General features: G+C 44.7%; 2 protein-coding genes across 3 annotated transcripts in view; one reads left to right on the forward strand and one right to left on the reverse strand.

Moving 5' to 3' along the window:
- Positions 1-6,644, reverse strand: part of LOC118167251 (ras-like protein family member 11A-like) — a 10,264-nt gene extending 3,620 nt beyond the window's left edge. The window contains exons 1-3 of the mRNA XM_035326538.1: positions 5,933-6,644; positions 4,457-4,513; positions 1,975-2,057 (exon numbers count right to left, since the gene is read on the reverse strand). Of these exons, the coding sequence (XP_035182429.1) occupies positions 1,975-2,057; positions 4,457-4,513; positions 5,933-6,077 (285 nt within the window). The 5' untranslated portion in view covers positions 6,078-6,644. The remainder of the gene's footprint in view (positions 1-1,974; positions 2,058-4,456; positions 4,514-5,932) is intronic.
- Positions 6,645-12,791: 6,147 nt separating this feature from the next.
- The window catches only part of LOC118166247 (ubiquitin carboxyl-terminal hydrolase 12-like), a 29,852-nt gene continuing 24,516 nt past the window's right edge, over positions 12,792-18,127 (forward strand). The window contains exon 1 of one of the 2 annotated variants that reach the window (XM_035324991.1): positions 12,792-12,948. In XM_035324991.1, coding sequence (XP_035180882.1) covers positions 12,901-12,948 — 48 coding nt within the window. In that variant the 5' untranslated portion in view covers positions 12,792-12,900. The remainder of the gene's footprint in view (positions 12,949-18,127) is intronic. The other variant, XM_035324992.1, reaches the window with a different exon arrangement.

Below are 18,127 nucleotides of genomic sequence, written 5' to 3' on the forward strand. Positions count from 1 at the left end.
CAGGAAAATCAAAGGCTAATGGGCTACTTTTTAAATGGAAATCTCTGCTCCAGAATGAATTTTGAAACACACAGTCATTTGCCATGTATAGTCCAAGCAGCAATGAATCACCTAACAAAACCAGTTATCTCCTTGCCTCTGTTTCTCTCTTAAACATTAACATTTCCAGTGTGGCAAGAATCCTGAGTGATTCCACATGACTTCCTCCTGAAACACTCTGCTCAGCCTGCCCACCACAAACAACTCTCTTTCTTAAGGATGTTAACAGAAAATCCGACCTATTCTCACTCGTCTTGAGTTCTGTTCATGAACAATCCTTTCAAAGGATTTCAGATGCATTATTTGATGCCAGCAAAGATCCAAGCTAAGATAAGCATGTCTGTGGGAACTGCTGAAACAGTACAGACCTTTGACTGGGACAAAGAAAATGAAACTCCTCCCTAACTAAATTAAAACAGTTCCTGACTAGGAAACCTCAGCTGCTGGCATTACTAGATTTTGCAGACCTCTGGTTACAGTCTCTGAACTTCAGGGCAGATTCTTAGTTAAATCAGAGAAATCAGAAAATAAACATGTATCTGGTGTGAGAGGGGGGTTAAATTCAGTCACTCCCTCCTTTCTCCAGGGGACAGAAGAGAGAAGGGATGCCCTTTGCTAAGCCTGTCAGGCATTCCCTATTGTGCCTAATCGCCACCAATAGCTTCTCTTTTCTGTGTCTTCTCTAAGCAAGCTGGCATAGGGTCTTTGTACAGTTAAGTCCCACTTGAATATTTGGAGGACTTCCATAATCACTTTTGTTTGCTTTTTAGTGTCCAGAATAAACGAGGGTTCTTCTGCTCTGTGCACCTCTCGCAGCAGAGAGTTTGGAGCTTTGTTAAGGCTTTCCACTTCAATCTGCTTCTGGTCGTCGGAGAAAATGGACATGCAAGCTGAGGCTGGGGGAGCTTTGCTAACCCTGTTCTGTAATCTCAGGATGGAACACGAGGACAGAAATGAGCCCGTGCTCATGTGGGTCCACGCAGACTAAACAGGATATATAAAGCTGTCCAGGGCTAGCTTGAAAGTGGATGAGAGATGGTGGTGTTCCCATCCAGACATATATTTGGCCAAGTCTGAGCACAGACTGAGGTTAAAGCCAAACCTAGAAGTTTAGATTTGATGGCGACAAGAGGATGCCTAATTTTACCATGAAATCTCAGCTATTCTATAAGAATTATTGCTCTCCTGAGATTTCCAACATTCCTGTAAAAACAAACTTCATTACAATTCCTGCTGCTCTAACACCATGTTCATCATGTTGTTCAACATGTAAAGCAGATCTTCAAAAAAAGACATCTTTATTTTGGAATCTGTTTGTAAGAATATTTATAGAAACAGGTTCCTGTTCAAATACTAAACCTTGAATATCTAAAATAAGAATAGGAAGAGGGGTATATGTAAATGCCAACAACTGAGAAATAAGGAATGAATAAAATTATAACATGAAAAAGTAGGAAAAGCACTGAAAAGCACCCTAGCTGGAAATGACAGTTTCTGTGAGGCCCGTCCCTTTGAAAATCAGCATTTTTTTTTGGAGAAGAGAGATTGTAGGTGCATCAAAATACGTAAGGTGAGCCAGCTGAGCCTCTGGGCAGGTGAGTTTTCTGCCGCACAGAGACAGAAACTATTTGACAGGAAATAAAACAGTCAGACAGTTGGCAAGAGCAAACCAGCCTATGATTTTCCTGCTATTTAGGCTTGGGATGTAGGTATGTATTTGAAATAGATATGGTTTAGTTCTGACTTACTCCTAAAGAGAGCCTGATTTAACCTCTTCGAGGGCTCATTTTGGTGGGGGTAAGGAACCCCTGTTAGTCTTCCTTTGGGTTTGAGCCCAGGTGTATTTCTGCTGGAATACTAACAGATGACAGCACTGGCAACAAACGAGATAGTAGCTGTGTTGTAAAGTACTGATGCACTGAGCAGATGTTTTACCTCCAGTGAAACAAAGGGAGTATCCTGCACCTGTAGGGAGATCTGTTCCCCATCTATGGTGAACTTTCTTGAATACAAAGCACCTGGTGGAAAAGCAAGATCATTAGAGGCAGGGACTGTAACAACAAAGAAAGAGTACATAAAGGCAAAATGGAAGTGTCGAAATCTAGTTTTTGAGGCTTATGGTATGTAGCTGCTTATAGGAAAGTGAAAGGTACCAGGGAGATTGAGGGGCTGTTTACCTAAGCAAACTGGTTTTGTATTTGCTGTGTGCTTGGATGTTCCCACTGTATCCCTAGGATGCTATATGGGAAGGGTGGCACTTGTAGTGAGTCAAATACTCAGTTACAGTGGGTGCATAAATCCCAGTTAGGTTTCCAGTCCGTTTTGTTAATTTTTTAAAATGTGGAGGGCACATATTTTTAATCTCAAGCCAAGCTATCCAGGTGTTTACTCTAAAATAGGTGAGCTGCTTCCTATTGCATTTTTCTGAAAGTTTCATTTATTTATTTATTTGTTCTAAAAAAAGGAAGTATTCTAGTTTTGGACACAGAGCAGGTGAGCATATACGGCATACCCAGATGCTCTTTGGAATTTGTACGACCTTAGCAGTCAGAGTTTGGCTGAAATCCCAAGATTAAATCAGGGTTCTGGTTAGTCTGAATGACTGATACTCAAGGTCAAGCCTTGGCAAAGTGTCTAGGGCTGACCCAGCTCTCATAGGAGCATGACTGTTCTGGGCTTGAACTTTATTTTGGTACTGGAGTGCAGATGAAGTGACAAAGAAAACTAACTTTTGATCTTATGAACTATCTGTGGTTGTGATAAGGACAGAGACTGATGTCATCATCATTTTTCTTTGGAACTTAATGCAAGTCACATGGATGTACAAGAAATGCTATATCTACAGCTGTTGTGTTTGACCTTTCAGAGTTGTCCAAATATAATTGTCATTGCTACACTTTAAGTGACGTGCTTCATCTCAAACCTAGAGAAATCCCATCTACTGGAGAGCAAGGAATTAGGACCAACAGGGAGGTCGGTTAGTGACAATAATGCTATCACTTCTGAAAATTATCTTTGTAAGATTTGATTCAGGGAAACAAGTGCTTTTATTCCAGTGGAAAAGATTCTGAGCTCATAGAAACACAGTATAAGGAAATTTAATATGGCAAAGTTTGCTGCATCTGGATCCAACATTATCATACTATATTTTAATACTGACTCCGTGAGGTAATATAGCCCTCCTGGGAATTATTTTATTTATTTATTAAAACACATCAGATTTTAAGCTGCTTAAAAAAGCTGGTACTACTTTATGGGAAGATACTGCGCCCCTGAACCAGACAACACGTTATTTCTGTAATGCATTGCAGAAAAAAGACCAGGTACTTCCAGACGCTGTGCTCTTACTTATACCCAAGTGGAGGAAAAGCATGCTTGAGTGATCACAAATACAATACCACCTGTTTCTTATTTCTGGCATATTTGTTTCTTCTACAGCATGGCTGTTGGGCTGGTAGCTTAATGAGAAAAGCATGTGGTTCTCGGCACCAATCCATTCCAAAGCTCAGAAGTCTGACTTGATCTACGGTCTCCCATAGAAATGATGAAGGAAAAGAAAGAGAAATAGTGCAGGCAACCATCGAGGTTACTTAGGGTCAGTGAGAGGGAGCTGTAAGGAGGAGCTTTCAGACTGTATTTCATCAGACAGGCAGAGATCAAAGGTGTCTTGTACTGCCATCTCCATTCCTAGCTCACCATTCTAAATCCAGCATGTGTCCAAAGTGAAGCAGTCACTGCTCTGAATCCCCTCCTCGTTCACCCCAAATCTGAGGCGGCCTACGTGTGGGATGTGCTAGCAGGTATGCGCACAGTGATCCCTTCTACAATCCTGGCTGATACAGTTAGCACTTAGTTGGAACAGCAGCTGAGAATTAAACAGTCCACATGAGCACATCCCCTGGGGTGTCAGGATTAAACAAGAAACACTGTAGGAGTTTGCATGGCCACTTTGCTTATCTTACGGAAAGAAGACTTCAATTTGGAAGTCTCCCTTGTCATAAAAGGCACTGAAAAAAGGGAATACAAAGGGAAAAAAAGTTCTGAACTGCCTTTTACACACTTTGGAATTCCTCTGGGTTCCCTGGGGTTGCAGACAGCAGCACTGGGTTTCTGTGGTTTAGTCAATATGCAAGTTGTTCCTAGAGTCTGCATTTTAGTATAGGTATGTCCCCAAGCAAGCCTTTTACTCTGATCCTTTTCCATCAAGTTGTAAAAAAAAAAAAAAAAAAAACAGCTAAAAGGATCATAAATAATGAGGCTTTGATTTATTGCTTTCATAGCTTGAGGCTATTAACTGAAAATATGCACCTTATGGACATCTAACACTGCTTGGCTTTCCTGTAATATGCACCAGTCACAGAATTGTGTAGATTCCTTTTTAAGCTATCTGCAACACTGCAGTAGAGAGCAGACTCACCAGTATTGGCTTCATAGTCTCCAATAAATCTCTTAGTGAGAAAGCGCACAACCAGGGCTGTAAAACAATGAAAAAAATATGAGTCTTTAATGTGAACCAAAGTCAGTCTTTGCAGAACACATGTAATATCTTACTGGAAGAGTTAGTATAATATGAAACCAAGCTAATCTTGCTGTTACTCACATGCTATTCTGCAAATCCTTCTCTCTGCACTCACACACACACACACACAAAAGAAAGGAAAAGAAAAAAAAGATTGGGGCCAAGCTGTGATACTTAATGCAGAGTGTTTAGCAACTTGTACTGTAAAATACCCCTCCAGTTCAGTGAGGCTATCCAGTATAGGGTGTGGAGGGCTGCTCGTTGTGACTGCAGATATAATGATCTGACCTCTGGTTTAAAATAATTTAGAAGAGTAACAAGCCGAACCCTTACTATACTGAAACTAATCCCAATACCAACTTTAAGACCTCTGTGCCATATCAGAAGTGTGGCCGATGGATCAAATGGCTCTTCCCAGCCTTAAAAATCCTCAGTCCCCCTCTAATGAAACCCATTAGTGATATCTAATCACCCCCAGCAAACAAACTGCATGTGCTGTGCACACACGGGTCATGCTGTGGCATGACCTCCTTATTCATCTTAACCTGTGGTGCTTTCATACGCTATTGGATTCAAACATTTTCATTTTTTTTTTGATCTCTTTATAATGCTTATACCTCATTTTTGGCCACAGGAATTTATATTCCTGTAGTGCTTTCATCTCAGCAGATTCCTAATAATTTTCAAAACCACTCAGTTAATATCTACATAAAAAGTTTTGTCCTGCAAACAACTGTATCATAGATTTCATTTAAAACGATCATTTTTCTCACAGGATGTACTGAGTCACCTCTTTGGTACCTTTCCATGGGCAGCTACCTTCAGCAAGTTACCTCAATATAATACAAAAACATATCTGCTTTAAATCCAAAGAGAAAACATTTTACTGAGTGCTGTGGCACCCCAGATGCGGTAAAACAGATCTTCCTGTCATTATTTCTGAAATCATGAACCATCTACTCCAAAGCAGTAGTGCTCCCTCACCCTCCTTTCTTCTGCTCTCCTTTGGAGAGTAATACAGGAAGGCACATCTCCGGCGCTGTTATTTGTCCACAGAGCATACATCATTTACAGCAGGAGAATAAAAATCGCTAGCCCATTGTTTTCTGAGTGGAAATTTAGATGTTGAACCCTCTGCACAAGACCCCGGAGATTCTTTTGTGAGTACAGAAATCCCCACACGCTGGCTGGCCACACAGACCTGCAGCAAATCCTGGCAAGCCAGGCACCGAACAAACAAACATAAGCACGAAGTAACTTCAAATGCTTCAGCTGCAATGGTTAAAGGGGTTGGCACAGCCTTGGGTCTATCGGAGCCGCCGCCGCAGGCAGCCAGCAGCAAGCAAAGAGCACGAAGGACACCTGTGGGCTTACCTGTCTTGCCCACGCTGCTGCCACCCAGCACCACGAGCTTGATGATTTTGTTGGGCACGCAGTCTAGCACCGGGTACTCTGGTATGGGAAGCAAGAGAAAGTTAGTAGAATACTGTGACATCGTATCCTGAGAGATGAGACGCATGCCAGAAGGGAGAGCTGATCAACTCCAGTAGGAGTTGGGAGAGAGAGGGAGGAAAGCAGCTTCTTGGCGTCTGCTCTGGGCTGTGTATCCCCGGGCAGAGAAGCCTTCTCGTTTCATTGAAGTAGCTTTCCCGAGGAACGTTACAGCCACCGGCCTCCTCTTCCCGATGCCTCTGCTCAGACAGCAACTTTGGAAAGCAAAAGGAAACTTTTTGATCAACCCCCGTGAAAACTGACTCCTCCATTCCCCAGCCAATCACGAGGGAAACCAGGACATTCCTCCAGCCGGGCACAGAGCGTGTGCCTCCATCAACCACGCTCCCTCGCTCCCCGCTTTATCTCCCCGCCGCCTGGTTTGTGTGCTGCCCCTTGGCTCCTTGCTAAAACGAGATTCTTCTGTGTTTCAGTCGTCACAGCGGCGAGATACAGTCACCCCGGTGCCCTGCTCTAATTCCTCTTTGAATCATCCCGTTCTGCCTGTCTAGTTTCTCTGCATTTTCAATGGGCTCCAGCTCCAGGCTCTGTTGTTTTCCCTGTCCTATTGTGTCCTGCAGTTGGGCCCCTTCAGGGTGCCGGAGCTGATGGGACACTCCTCTTCAGGAAAATAAACACTCCCCCCCCCCCCCCCATTTTTCAGACAGCAGTAGGTTTTTTATTCCAAAGCACAAGCTCGCATCTGTATCCTCCAGGATACATTTGATACGCTGGGTTGTGCATGTTATTAGTTGTAATTGCCCGCTGGAATGTGGGTCAGCACGGGGCTGGGGCACTGCTGTTTCTCTGAACATGGAAAAGTGAATTTAGGGCTGACAACAGGCTTGGGAAGGCTGAGGAAGCCGGTATCCTTCAGAGCCAGACAGAGGGAATGGAGGAAGAATGACTTCTATAGGAATACCGGGTGTAGTTTTAAGACAGCTGGCAGCTGCAAGGTCTGTAGGGATGACAGCATGTAACCGTACACGGGCTACAAGCAACTCTCAGTTATCAGGGATAATGGGGAGGGAAGAAAAAGGGACGAGCAGTGGGGAGGGAATGGCCCAGATAAAGGAAAACTGCAAATAATATAAAACAGATGTAAATGAAACTACAGAAAGTACAGTCTGAGCATTCATCTCTGAAAAAACTTGTCAAAAGAGATCTGCAAAGGGTAGGGCTGGCTTTAGACAGCGGTGGGAAGAAGGAAGCCTGGTGCAGACAGCATTCTTCTGAGACGTGTACTCTGCCACGCTGCGTGGGAAACAGAGATATTAACTGAAACTAATCCACCCACAGATCTCGGAGACCCGAGTATGCAGATTTCTCCTGTCTTCTGCACGCTCCTACCAGGCAGAAGGTAGGCATGGCTCCTTACAGAGAAGTTGCAGCCACCAGAACTTTTTCTGCCCGGACACTTTCATGCAGCTGCTTTCAAACACAGCACACACAAGAGTTCTCCCAAGCAGGTTTTGGAGGCCGGGGTATCACAGTGAGCTAGCACAGGAGGAAGGGGAATCAGGCCAGGTCTCTAGATTACCACCCCTTCTCAAAGCACCGGGGACCAGGTTTTCAGATGATCTCCATTTCCATGCCAGCCTCACACAGGACCTACACATGCTGAGCATGATCTGGGTGCAGAGCTTCAGAAAAGTCCAGCTTTGGTGCACAGCAGTCCAGTAAAATAAGCACAGGATGCAGAAGATTTATGAATATCTCACTTTTCCAGGGCTCGGTTTCCCCTCTAAAAACTCCTTCTGAAGCTGTATTTGTGCTGAGTTGTTGTGTAAGTGTGAAGGGTTATTACTTTGACCATCATGACAGTCAGCTGATGAAGAGGGAGAACAAAAGGCCTGGAGGGCTATCCAGCTCGTGGCACTGGGAGGGAGACACCAGATCCTGTGTCTTTTGGGATATGGCTCCTATGGGAACGGTTTTAAATCTTCCAGTGTAAATTGGCTTCCAGATTTTTGCAAACACCCAAACACTGAAAAATCTTTTCCAGGAAATTTCATTACCAGAATGCTTTAATCTTGCAGAAGTTTTGTAAGAACTGGCCAAATGAAAGGAGGAACATGAAAATGTTCAAAATCTTGTGGTCGATTAACAGGACACTTTGAAATGTGTGGTTGAGCTGGACACATTATAAATTTTAGGATTAGCTAGCAACACTATGTAAATGTCCCCCTCCCTAAGTGTAGGATGTTGGAACCCTAATTCCCACTTGCTATTTAAAGCATATGTGAGTGAGTAATACAAAGTTGTTCGTTGTAAGTCTTCCTATAAAAACAAGTGGTAATATATCTACCAGCTTCTAGGTGGCCAGAACAATTTCAGCCCAGGGAAAAGGGCCAGATAAATTAAGCAATATCATGGGTAATGTTCTATATGAGCAAAGACATTCCTAGAAGAATACAGGTCTGCTGTCTTGCTTGAAACGAGAGGCAACACCGCTGACAGGAACAGAAGTAAATGTCCTTTTGGGTTGTGTCAGTGCTGAGGAACTCCAGAAGGATCTCACAAAAGCGAGTGCAGAGAAAGCTGGCAGAGGAGCTTTCGTCTAGATAAATGTAAAGCAATGCATCTAGAGAAAAATAACATAAGCTGCGCTTAAGTGGTGCTGAACTTGGACTTGGCACCCATAAATTAGGAAGGAGACCTTGGAGTCATCAACGGCTGTTCTCTGAGATCATCAGCTCAGTGTGATGAGAAAGAAGAAAAAGAAAACAGCAAAATGTTGGAGGGGAATGGAGAAGGAGATGTGGGGTGGCTCTTTGCTGCTGACATGAAAGCTCTGAGCATCCCCACCTCCAGCGCAGTGTGCGATTCTCTGCGTCTCAAAACCACGCTGGGGGCTGAGAGGGCGCGGAGCTGGGCAGCCGAAATGGTCACGGCTTGGAGCAGCTGCCGGGAGGAGAGTGGAAAAGCTGCTTACCATGTGCTTACACGGATGCTGATGCTGACACCCGAGAGGAGATGTGTCAGGGCAGGAATGAAAGACCAGTGCTGGAGGAAATGTTGGACTGCTTCTTTTGGCAGCTGTGATGGCTTCTGGTTGCTTAAAACAAATGTGAAAGCAGTTTTAGACTGAATCTTGGAAGCAGACCAATCGATTTCTAGTTCTTTGGCTAATATGGTTCAATCTAACTTTCTGATGCGCTAGCCCAGGCTTCTTGTGCTTCTAACCAACGCTTGCGTCCACTGCATGCAGAAATCTCTGTCCAGAGGTAATAGTTTCTGATAGCAGTAAAAAAGGCAACATATACTCCAAAAAGTTTTAAATAGATTCCCAAACTCCTTTTCTTATTAACCAAAAATGATAAATTTGGGGCTCTAATTTGGAAAGAATTTGAGTAAGATATGTATTAAAAGCCAGAGGGTTTTGTATCTGATCTTTATTTGATTTTCTAGTTTGTCAGAATAGTCTTTTCACCAAGTGAAACCATGCAGAAGGATTCACACTATAAGATTGTATAACCCTTGGCATGTAGAATAAGAATTGTTTTTAAACGAGATTTTCATTGTTTGTGTACAATGGGCTTATATTTAGCTAAAAAAGCACATGTTTTTAATTCAAATTCTTCTGGAAAAAACAATAGCTTAAATTAAAAGGAGAATGTTTGCAAAACTCAGAGCAATTTTGAAAACGTTTGGATGATTCTGGAGATTTTACTAACCACTCGTTAGGTTTCTCCATGCAAAGATATCTGCCTTTGCATGTTGCACACAGATTACGTTATTTCCACACCATTTTTTAAAAAGATTTATTTATTAGTCTATGCTACTTTTGGCTATGATTTTTATAAGATTTTCTATTTGTATTGTTTCTGGCACTTGTGCATATCTTCAGCGATGAAGCATAATAAAAACAAAAATATTTGCCATTACCATAGTGCTTTCCATATGAGGATGTCAAATTGCTTTCAAAACTGGATATAATTACTGCTCATACATTTTACAAAAGGAGAAACAGATGAGCAGAGCTAGAGCATCTTGCTAAGATCCCTGCACATTGGGAGGAAGGCGATTGTTCTCCCTCTTTCCCCTTCTTCCTAGCAGGAAAAAAAAAAAAAAAAAAAAAAGTGATCTTTCTTCTAAAAGTCTATTTGCAATAGTTACATTTACCCCCAGTGTCTCTCTGATGCTTTTGCACAGTATTTTGACATTATGGCAACACTGCTAGAGAAGCGTGGCACGTTTCTGAGCAGATGTGTGAAGCGTGGTGCCGGGGAAATGCCACTTGCTTTTGCAGGTGCTGGGATGAAACTCGTAGCTGGTTGCTCCTGTAAACACCCCCTGCTCCTGAATGTATTCTAAACAAGCACAAACTGATCTTTGCAGCTTTGTCTGACTGCCTTTGTTGCAAATGTGAGGCCCAAAGGGCAGCTCTCACACTGCAGAGCTTCAGCACTAAACAGAAGTAGCATTTTTACCTCCTTTTGCTCCCAGTAACCCAGTACCTCCTAGCCTGGAGGGGCAAATACAAAACACCTTTGTGGCAGGTAAGACAAAACAGTGCTGAATGTGATGTGCATGGGGAGCAAGCCTTTCTCTATGTGTTCAGGATTGCACCTTGTGTAGGGCCTGATCACAGATAAAAGACATTAAAAATTAGGCAATTGTGGTTCAGCAGTAGCCTCAGAAGTTGTCGTTTAGGGAGAAGACTGTCATTTTAGCACCATATTTGTACCCAGCATTAAACTGTTCCGATCCTGAGGCTAGAGGGGAAGGAAGTGTCCTCAGATGCTATTACGACATCTGTGATAAATCATATTTGGTTCTATTTTGGGATGTAAGGGAGGCGATCATTTAATTCCGCAGTTAAATCTGGTTAAACGCTGTACAGATTCCACTATTTCTGTATTTCCTGTCCCTAATTTTGTTGCATTGCTGTTCATGGAAACCCTGTAAGTTGCACGTGTCTTTTTTCACTTTTATAAGGATAGTTTTTTAGGTTGTGGAATATTCTCCCCTGGGATCCTATAGTAGATGACGTGGGAAGTACAGTGTATATAAGAGAACATCGCTGCAGGCGAGCAACTCAAATAGAATGGAAACATCTTGGCCTCATAAAATAGTTTGTGCTTTGGAAACGGAACCAGCTCTTCCCCACAGATATTCCCACAAGGTCAAGGCTGAAGCAAGGGGCAGCATGTGGAATCGGTCCCGCTCACGGTGTGTTTCATGCGCAGTGTAAGCTCAGGGCTTCCTATGATCTTCACCAGTGCTTTTCAACAGCACTTAATCTATAGGCCACCCAAAATATTAGTTGGGTTTCTTCCAGGTTCAACACAGAGAATTCTGTACATTGTCATCGCTGGGACAACAAACGCTTCCACCCATCTGTCTCCACAAGGGATTTTTTCCTCTGATAGGTATTTGCTTTTGGTATGCAGTGTGTGAAGTGCTACATAGTGACCGGGCAGCATTTTTCACTCCTTTCCTGCTGGGTGTACAATAGACATTGTTAACCCAGCGCTGTGCTCTGAAAGGCTCCTTTTTGTGATTTTGCTGAGGTGGGGATGCATGGTGCAGAGCAGCAAACACTTACTTGGTGCAGAAACAATGGCCATCTCCCTCATCGTACTGGATGGCTCCGTATAAACCTGCCTGTGGGTGCCAACGACTGCTGAAGACATTTCTGGGAGAAGATGAGTTCCCGATGATCCTTCGAGACTATTCAGTGCCCCAGTGTCCATTGCCTTCCTCACTGGGAGCTTGGTGATGTCCCCCAGCTCCAGCCATTGCACTGTTGTGGGGATGTAGCTCCATCTTGGCCTTTTAATATCATGATTCCGGCCTTTTGACATCCTGATTCTGTGATTCTTCTGCATTCAGTTTTGGGCCCCTTACCACAAGAAGGACACTGAGTTGCTGGAATGTGCTCAGCGAAGAGCAACACAGCTGCTGAAGGGACTAGAAAACAAGACGTATGAGGAGCTGCTGAGGGAACTGGAGGTGTTTATCCTGGAGCAGAGGAGACTGAGGGGAGACCTTATTGCTCTCTACAACTGCCTGACAGGAGGCGGTGGCAGGAGGGTGCTGGTCTCTTTTCATAGAATCATAGAAGCACAGAATCATTAAGGCTGGAGAAGCCCTCCAAGATCATCTGGTCCAACCACCCCCCTACCACCAATGTCACCCACTAAGCCATGTCCCTAAGCACCACGTCCAAGCCTTTCCTTGAGCACCCCCAGGGATGATGACTCCACAACCTCCCTGGCCAACCCGTCCCAGTGCCTGGCTGCTCTTTCTGAGGAGAAATGTCTCCTTACTTCCAACCTGAACCTCCCCTGGCGCAACTTGAGGCCATTCCCTCTAGTCCTATCGCTAGTTACCTGCGAGAAGAGGCCGACCCCCAGCTCCCCACAGCTTCCTTTCAGGTAGCTGTAGAGAGCAATAAGGTCTCCCCTAAGGTGACAAGCAATAGGACGTGAGGCAACAGCCTCAGGTTGCACCAGGAGAGGTTGAGGTTGGGTGTGAGGAATGATTTCCTCACAGAGGGCTGTTAGAAGGGGCTGCCCAGGGAGGTGGCGAGTCCCCCGTCCCCAGAGATGTTTCATAGACGTGTAGCCGTGGCACTTAGGGACGTGGCACTTAGGGCCGTGTCTCAGCGGTGGCCTTGGCAGCTCGCTGACGGCTGGGCTTCATTTTGGGGCTGTTTCCCAAGCTGAAAGGGCAGCGGGGCGGAACGCGGGGCGAGGCGGAACCCGCGGGCGGGCGCGGCGGCGGGCAGCCGGCTCCGCTTGGGCGCCGCACCGGCGGCCCCATTTGGCGGCTGCGCCACCCGCGGCCCGGCTGCCGCTGTCAGTCGGGCGGCGGCGCAACATGGCGGAGGCGGCGGCGGGCGGATGGAGGCGCTGATGACGGTCCGGAGACTCGCCTCCATCTGTACCATGGTGGGTGAGCCCGCCGGGGCCGCGGCTCCGTGGGGACGCGGGGCTCCGGGCCGCGGCTCCGGAGGCTGCGGGGTGGCGAGGCCCGGCTGGGGAGGGAGAAAAGGGGGAGCCCCTGGTGTGGGGGAGGCCTCGGGAGCTGGGACCGGGGTGCCCTCAGGGGGTGCCTGCAGCTGAGGGAGCCGGAATTCTCCTCCCCTCCAGCTCGTTTTTTTTTTTGTGGTAACTGCACCGTTTTGAAAGCTTTGTAGTCGTTTTGGGTGAAAGCGTGGAGCAGGGTATGGTGCGTGCTGCTAAAACCCCCAGCGACAGACAGGCTGCTAATTGCGTGATTATGCAGGGTTTTTAATGAGGTTACTTTGTAAATAGAGGCCAGCGAGTGGCTTGTCCAGCTCTAAAGCACAGGTGGCTCGTAGTTGAATGTCATATCTCACTATCATATGCCGTCTAAACATGATGTATTTGTTCCTAGTATGGGGATTTTGAGCAGTACGAGCTGGCCTAGGGGTCTGAATGGCCAGAATCCGACATTAGATGAGGCTGAGGACGTGGGTCTTAGTGGCTCTGTGCCCCCCGTCTCCATTACTCCAAGCGGTCAAACTTCAGTTTTAGATCTTGTTTGAAACAGCAGCAAAGCAGGCATGGGCTGCATCCTCAGAAAGGCTGCACAGACTGACGTCTGAGCTGTGCAAACAGAATAAGGGTCTGCAGTTGCCTTTCCATGTGGGTACTGACACCAGTTTTGATTAACTTAAGATCCATTTGAACTGAACTATAGTGTTGTTTTGCAAAGCTCGGGTTTGGAGAGTCATAGCAATACTTGTTACAAGAGATTATTATTTTTAAATTTAAGGCAATGAGTATCTGATAGAAAAAAAAATATCAATTTAAATATTGCAGGACTTCATACTTTGCAAATTTCACTAGATTTCTATTTTTTTCCAAAGCAACTTGTACTTCTAATTGCCCATCAGAAACACAGGTGAAATTAAGGTCACGAGAGGCGGCTGAATCACGCCTTCGTTGCGGAGTTCCGTACCCCAGAGGCAGGCGATTGCCTCAGTCCCATACAATATTTTGGATGCATTCCTGAGATCAGCTGACTGAACCTCAGATTAAGAGGGTAAACGTAAGGCAGTGCATTTTCCTATGACTATGCAGCCAAACCCAACTGTAGTCATTCGGGCGTTTGTGATTTGTTTTTAGAGACTTTGACTATACATATTCAGTCCGGGATTCATTTTTGCACCTGTGCTTACCTTAATTTTGGTTGGGATGCTAGATGAAAGCTAAGCAGATACTTCAGAATGGACATTAATGGGCTACAAGTAGTATTTATTTTCAAGAGAAGATTTCTGGCAATTATGTTTTCATCCTGTTGCAGCTTTGGGGTTATATCCCCAATACTGCAACTTTGTGATATAAGCATTTTGTCAGATGTTACTGATTTTTTTCAGCCTAAGTGTTCTATGTGCCTATGTGGCTTGGGTAACCTTACTGGCAATGCCACTCTACATTTCACGTGCTAGCTGAAGAAAAGATAAGGTTCTGGGTGCTATGTTTTAAAAAATGAATTGCTTTATTTGCATCTACTTCGATGTCCAGTAAGTAAAATTACCATTTGCCTTGTCACAATGTGAATGTGAAAAATGTAAGCCTTCTTTCTAAAACCACTCAGTTACTTTAACACAGTCCCTTTAGGAAACGACTTTCTCGAGAATTATGCTAATATGTGCTGTCTGTACAGTACTGGACATGCTTCTAGTAAAGCATGTAGTTTTTACCAACAGTTTTCATCATAAAACGGCTCAGGTTGGAAGGGACCTCAAAGATCATCTAGTTCCAACCCCTTGCAGGGACATCATCATCTGTACTTGGGCTGGAAAGCTGAAACACAGGTTTATGTTGTTCCCAGACCTCTCAGTCAGTACTGTAAGGGCTGGTGTCTCTGACTTTCCATTTCAGACGCTCCAGTATTCTGCAATCTCTCTTTAAAAACTGAATTCCGTGCCCAAATTCATTAGCAGGCAGTAGTACTTTTGTAACTTCAGTTTGATCCCCCCTCCCTAAAATAACTCCCAGGTTTTTGTAGTGTGGATCACCTCTCCTGTGCCTTCTGATCGTAGCGTTTCTGGTGTGTGAGCACCGTCCCTCTTTCAGCAGTTGCATAACATTCATGTGGCAACTACGGCGTTGCGAAGATCGGAGCTCACAGGAAAATACGTGGTAGCATGAGAGTGATTCATCACTTGGTAAGGATGCTGACACCATATGGCAAGGCACATCCATAGCCAAGAGCTACCAACTAGAGCTCTGGTTCTTTGCTCTGTCCTTTTATCTTAGTTTTTATTACCTGGCCTTTGTCTTTGTCATGGACTCTAGGATTTTTCGCTTTCTTCTTGTAGGTCACAGCAAAATTACGTGGCAGAATGAAACAGAAAGACTCAGCAGAAACTGTTGAGACTTTTTTTTATCCCCTTACCTTCTGCTTCATGAAAAATGCATAGCTCCTGTTTCAACAGTATATTTAAACTGGTATGTTTCTAGTTCTGTGGCATATGTGCAGTCATGGACAGATGTGAATCCTCTCTTGACTAAGAGAGGAAGGAGGGCTGAATTGCCATGGGTCTGACTGTGTCATCTGATCCAGAATACGCCTGCTGTGCTCCAGGGCTGTGACAGTCAGCTGTAGAACTGACTTCACCAGTCAGGGTCTTTGTGGCGTTGACAATAACCTTTTGTTGTTGTTGTTCTTTCGTCTGAATAAGCAGATCAGAACGCTAGTGTGGAGCAAAGTAAGAAGCACAGAGATCTGATCTCTTCCTCTGCAGACTCTGTGAGAAGTCTTCAGTAAGCTATTAGTAGGAATATTGGAGTTTCTTGGTAGGCTAATTAGGGACACTGCCCCTAGATTCGTGTCTAATTGTTTGCTAAACCAGCAAGACATGCCTTATGAAGAACTCAAATCCAGTATACAAATTGGTGGTAGTTCTGCTCTACTCCTCTGAATCAGTGCAGCGAGGATGTAATTATTAACTTCAGCACTAGAGAAGGGATGACTGATTCATTGGTAAGCAATACACTACCGTTTGCCATCTGATTAGTTCACATTATTCAGTTCAAGCAGGGCTTTCGTGTCCTTGATGTATACTGTGTGCCTTCCTGCTGTTTCACCTATATTTTTAGAAGTTTGCTTTAGCTTTAACAGAGAAACTGGCTGGGAAGGTGTCACTGAGGAAGTGGAAAGAAGGGAGGACAGAAGCCGACCTAGCTCAGCAGACTTCTGTTTCCAGTAGTGCTCTGCTTCTTGATGTAAGTTAAAGGAAACAAATACTCATCTTTGTACTTAATGCACAGCTTGAGAATGTCCTGCTTTATAGTAGGGAAGAAAAAAGCGTGTGTAACCCTTTGCAAACTAGTTTGTAGGTCACTTTGGTTCTTCTGCTTGTGCTCTAGTTTAAGGCTGGGTGTGCAGTGGGTGGTTATCGATGTGTTCTCCAGATCCTGGAGTTGTAGCAGCATGGAGATGTGAAGCTGTGCCCGGCAGGCAGAGTGCCTGCATCTAACAGCCCAGCAGGTGGACAGTGTGCTGATTTCTTCTGAAGGCTCTTTAGGATTTTGTGCAGGAGTCCTGAGCTACCACATAGGTAAGTCTTTCTGCTGTCCTGGCGTCTGTTGTGATCTCAGATTGTTTATCAACTTTAAAGCTTAATACCTTCACTGTCTGTGGGAAAGTGAGAGATCACAATTGTTGTGCCATGAGTACTGAGAAACCTGGGGGCAGCGTGTGGTTCATTGAAAGCAGATACTACACTGGAGGATGGGTACTACAGGAGCTATTGCAGTTTTAAAAATGAGGTATGAATGCTGGGGAAAAGGTATTAAAATAGCAGAGTGAAGATTGGTCAAGAGGTGCTCTGTAGAATCTTGCTTGTTTTGTTCTTTAATCAGGATTCATAAGAGATGCTTTTAAGACAGTGAACACCTGTGTGTATACACACACATCACTTACTGCCTTGTACATTGGAAAGCGCACGGCTTTCAGCATTTGCTCTCACAGATGTCAGTTCAGAAGCTTCCTGGACTTGTTGCCAAAGTAAAGGGCTGCGCTGTAGGTCATCATGTTTTGTTTCTGGTACTTTTTCTTCTTAGCTCCTTTCCTAGTGGATTATCCACTTAGCCTCTCCTGCAGTGCTGTGAATATACACACCTTCAGACCCACTAGTGGGCCTCATGTCTGTATTTTGCTGCTGCGCTATTATCCCGAGGTTTGTGCCCTTCTGCTGGTCTCCTGGTTTCCTTCAGCTACAATGCCTCAGTGCCCGTTTAACCTGTACGTGCATAGTGCCTGAAGTCACAACCTGCTCAGAAATCTGTAAGGTTGAGTTTTGCCTTCTGTCAGTCCTCACATCTTCCAGTATGGTTTGATGTGTGAAGATCACACTAAAATCTCACTGGCAACTCAACAAAAGAGCGATGCTGGTGAGCACTGGGCTCAGAGTGCACCCGTGGGCCTGTGCGTGTTCCTGAAGAGGGTCAAAAGGCCCTGAAATACTTGAGAGCTGTAGTGGCAAGGCATCTGCTCTTAAATGTGTTTCTGAGTCAACGGAGAGAAACCAAAGGTCAGGAGAAAGCTCGTGGAGCTCTCCTCAGGTGGATAAGCTGCCTGTGAGCACTTAGGCAAGCTTGGAGTCAGTGGCTAAGAAGGGAGAAATGAATTGCTGACAGTACCACGTTACAAAGGTACAACTGCTGCTTGGAGTCCTGACTTCCTAACCCTAATCAGCATCCTTCCCATGTGCTCCTTCAACTGGAGCCTGGCTTTGCTGTCTAATCTTAAAGAGCATAAAATTATGGGATTTTGCAAGTGTGTATGACTTGCTGTACTTCAGTAAGTGAGGCACAGATCCTGTGGACCTTGCAAGACCAGCTCCTAATTACATAAACATCTCCATGAAACAATTTACAAAGCACTCTGTTTTAATTTACTTAAAAATACTTTAATTAAAACTGTACTTAAGGCTTGAAACACTTGGTAGTAGTAAATCTGTTTTGAAACACAGCATTTTGTAATTTCCCGTCGGTCTCCATAATGCTGGCATGCTCCGTTGGCTTTACTCCCTTTTTACTCCTTCCAGAGCCAGCCTTCCCTGCGTGCACTTTGTGCAGACTCAGAAAATTC

This window comes from Oxyura jamaicensis, chromosome 4 (genome assembly GCF_011077185.1).
Source record: "Oxyura jamaicensis isolate SHBP4307 breed ruddy duck chromosome 4, BPBGC_Ojam_1.0, whole genome shotgun sequence".
Lineage (NCBI taxonomy): Eukaryota > Metazoa > Chordata > Aves > Anseriformes > Anatidae > Oxyura > Oxyura jamaicensis.